At 43.3% G+C, this 3,869-nt stretch overlaps 1 protein-coding gene across 1 annotated transcript in view; it reads left to right on the top strand.

Moving 5' to 3' along the window:
• Positions 1-516: 516 nt before the first annotated feature.
• LOC118329540 (sodium/hydrogen exchanger 9B2-like) overlaps positions 517-3,869 on the top strand; it is a 5,722-nt gene continuing 2,369 nt past the window's right edge. The window contains exons 1-6 of the mRNA XM_035663762.1: positions 517-577; positions 1,662-1,784; positions 2,708-2,878; positions 2,965-3,107; positions 3,202-3,329; positions 3,442-3,523. Of these exons, the coding sequence (XP_035519655.1) occupies positions 517-577; positions 1,662-1,784; positions 2,708-2,878; positions 2,965-3,107; positions 3,202-3,329; positions 3,442-3,523 (708 nt within the window). The remainder of the gene's footprint in view (positions 578-1,661; positions 1,785-2,707; positions 2,879-2,964; positions 3,108-3,201; positions 3,330-3,441; positions 3,524-3,869) is intronic.

The raw sequence follows: 3,869 nt of genomic DNA, 5'->3' as shown, positions 1-3,869 counted from the left end.
AGGTGGCATGCCAGGGTGGGGCTTAGTGGACGGTCAGTTGGAGAGTGGAGGAGGAGATTGCATGTGCAACCATAGTCAAATATCAATATTAGATTTAGATTTAGTTTTAAGATATTCCGCAATTTAGTCATCTGGGATTATTTGTCAATAAACCCATACATAAAAAGTGGTGCTACTTCCTGCACTTTTAACTTTTCCATTGTCAATAATTCCAAACTATCAGCATAATACTTTTTTTTTTACTTTATGGCTTATAAATAAGTCCTGCTTTAAGCTAGGAGTGTTTTTAGTCCTAACTTTCAGTATGATTCCAGAGCATGATTTTGAGATGCCTGATAAATACCAGCCCAGTTTGTGAGACAAAGGTTGAACTAGGCTTGTGTACGTACACACACACACACACACACACACCGAGGCACAAATGATATGCGTACATTCATTATAAACATGAACTCATCAATATTCGGGCTGATCAAATCTGGCTAATGAAAACATGAGGTGCAAACGCGGAGACAGATGAATGGCGAGAAAAAGAGAGGGATGCTCCTGGATGCTGGATGGCGAGGGGCGGGGGAGGGTGGGTGAGGTGTGGGGCTGGGTGACGAAGAGGACCAACTCTGAGAATGAGAGATCAACAATGCCATAAATAACCTTGGGAGAAGTCACCTATCCTCCCGCAGGCGACAGCTCGTCAGGGAAATGAATGGGTTGTCACTGTCGTCTTTGTGCCCATGGCTGAGGGCACTGAAGCTGGCACCGCCGCAGTCGCGCACAAATGGAGAAAAAAAAACGTTTTCTTTTCCTTTTTAATGTCTTTGCAACCCCTTCCCCCCGCCGCCGCTGCAACTAACACACAAACACACACCCAGGTTGACAAACACTCTTTGAAAGCGTGCATCCACTTAAGCAAAAAAAACGGCACAGCGAAGCGAGCAGAGGAGTTGATGGTGTGCATGGGAATGTAGGAGGACACACACACACAGACACACACACACCCTCATTCACTGCTTACACACCTCTCAATCTATCCTTCTGTCTTTCTCACTCTCCCTACCTCCATTTATCTCTTTCTGGACTCCAGGTGTGTTGCGTGGATTTCATCCCCGCAGCATTTTATTCTTATTCGACACAATATTTACCCACAGTTCAATGGGCTCAAGTGCTGCTGCGTCCTACAGACGCTGCGAGGGGAACAGAGTGTGTGTGGCTCTTTGTGCCGTGTGGATGAAACAGATCAACAGCTTTGAGCTACATGCGCGTTGTTTATCAAATTACAAACAATTATTTTGCCTGGAGAAATTCATTCAAACATATTGTGAAATTAGCGCAGATGCTGTCATTATTTGTTTGTTTACCTGATATGTTTTATTCAGAATAACAAGTAATTTCCACTGGGGATCGGGGGACGTATCCTCCGTCCTTTTCCACTCTCACTTTTACAGTTCCAGTTTTATTATTTACTAAAATCTTAACGGTTTGTCCACCTGCCAAAATCCATAGAGTTCATTTTCTGCTGTAACCATTCACACGCAGCAAGCTTTAGGTGCTGCAGTGACTTCTTTGTGGACCTTTTGCCCTGAGTTTCACCTCTCAGGCTACAAGCGGCCCTGACGTCATGTTTGAATTACACTGTGGCTTTTGTGTGCTCTCTGTGCCTGCAGGGTGGTACTGGGACGTTTTGCTGTTGTATTTACCTCATTCTGTGGTCAGCTCAGTGTTTTGGAGACAACACATCAGTCACGCTGAACGTATCAGAACCATGGACAGCTTCAGATGGGGAGAGAGTGAGAGGCTTTGTTTAAAACTTGTTTAAAACTCACAAACACATTTTAAATCACACTAAACTCACCTGTATCAGAGGATGTTTTTTGTACAGCCTGTTCAAAAATAAGTAGAAAGCAGCTTCCCAGAGGTCTTTACTGCTGGTAGCCAGAGGGTGGTCTCAGGACAAATGGTGAGGCAGAGAATACTACTAAACTGTTGGCCTTGTGGTTACTGTCAGATTAAATCCTCGTGGCCCAGTAGCCAACACTGCACGGGCCGGTGCCGAGTTGTAGGCTGCTAAAAACACCAAATCCACATACAATAATTTTGCCAACAAAAAAATTCAATATGAAAACAGCCCAAAGCTACAACATCCTGCCACATATAATGATCAATAAGGATATGGAAAATATAAAATATTCAGTACTTCACATGTTGTTTTCTAATATTGGATCCAAATAGATTTTAATGTTTCTTCTCAGACACTGAGCAAAAAAAAAAACGTGAAAAGTGATTTCTAAAAAGTGATTTAAATGAGGCTCCAGGAAATTCATATTGTCGTTTTTGAGCCATTATAATATTCTCCTAAAAAGATGCAATAATAAACAACAATTAAAAAGAATGGCTGCAATTTAATCTTTTAATTAAAAATTTAAAAACACTGGACACGTAAGGTCACTTTTAGATAAAATAAATAAAATTTCAAGTAGTTAGTGCATTGATAATGCGATTTCTTTTATTACACATCATATGGACAGCATAATAACCTATGATTTATGTTTTTCATCTTTTAATTGTACCAACTTATTGTACCCCCCACTTCTAAACACAAATCTGAAAATAATCTCTTCTCTTTTTTTTCAAATCCACAACTTGAGCTCAAGTGTATTAACCTGTGTGTGTGTGTGTATGTGTATGTGTGTGTGTTTGTGTCTGTGTGCAGTGTGTCTGTTCGCTCTGCTGTTCGGAGTCGTTTGGTCCATCACAGGAAGTCAGTGTTTACCTGGAGGGAACCTGTTTGGCATTGTCATCCTCTTCATCTGCGCCGTGCTTGGAGGGAAGCTGGTGGGAATGATCCAACTGCCCACGCTGCCTCCCTTCCCTCCACTGCTTGGTACGACCCATCCTGAACCCTAACTCTAACTATTATAAAACGTGATCACGACTGAGTGAGGTTTTAAATGTCTGTACATCCTGTAGGTATGCTGCTGGCCGGCCTTCTGCTGCGTAATGTTCCCTACATAACGGACGCCGTCTACATCGACACTCACTGGTCTGCAGCTCTGAGGAACATCGCCCTCGCAATCATCCTGACCAGAGCCGGACTGGGTCTCGACCCCTCGGTGAGTACACACACACACACACACACACACACAATCACACACACACAGTAAAATAAACTGCACATACCTCATAATGAAATGTGTGTGTGTGCAGGCACTGAGGCGTCTGAAGGCGGTGTGTGTGCGTCTCGCGATCGGCCCCTGTGTGGTGGAGGCCTGCATCGTTGCTGTGGTTTCTCACTTCCTGCTGGGTCTGCCGTGGGTCTGGGGCTTCATACTGGGGTAACACACACACTTCATCATGAATAGATACATGGAAAGAACAGCTTTCTGTATCTGTGAGATTGTACTGAAAAACAATACAGTGACTGTGTGTGTGTGTGTGTGTGTGTAGATTTGTCCTGGCTGCAGTGTCTCCGGCAGTTGTGGTTCCCTCCATGTTGCTCCTGCAGAGAGAAGGATACGGAGTGGAGAAGGTAAACCATCAGCTGCAAACATTACTGTGATCAAGAAACATCAGAACCACCTGTAAGACTCACAGAACCTTCTCACTGGCCACAAGAACCTCTTTGATGACCAGAAAAACCTAGAAGAGCATTTCCTCCCTTTTCAGTGATGACAAGAACCTCCTAAAGCCATTAAACCTTTTCAGTGATCACAAAAACCTTCTAAAGAGCCTCTAGAACCATCTAAAACCTCCTATAGAACCCTTAAACCCTTCTTAATGACCACTAGAACCACCCTAAAGACTTCCTCAAAGAACACTTCCTCAGTAACTAAAAATATATAAACCTAAAGAACTGCTAGAATCCCCTCAATGAC

Source organism: Morone saxatilis, unplaced genomic scaffold, assembly GCF_004916995.1.
Source record: "Morone saxatilis isolate NCDOM2014 unplaced genomic scaffold, NCSU_SB_2.0 Contig19, whole genome shotgun sequence".
Taxonomy (NCBI): Eukaryota; Metazoa; Chordata; class Actinopteri; family Moronidae; genus Morone; species Morone saxatilis.
The sequence above is the reverse complement of the archived record's forward strand: the minus strand, read 5'-3'. Positions and strand labels throughout refer to the sequence as shown.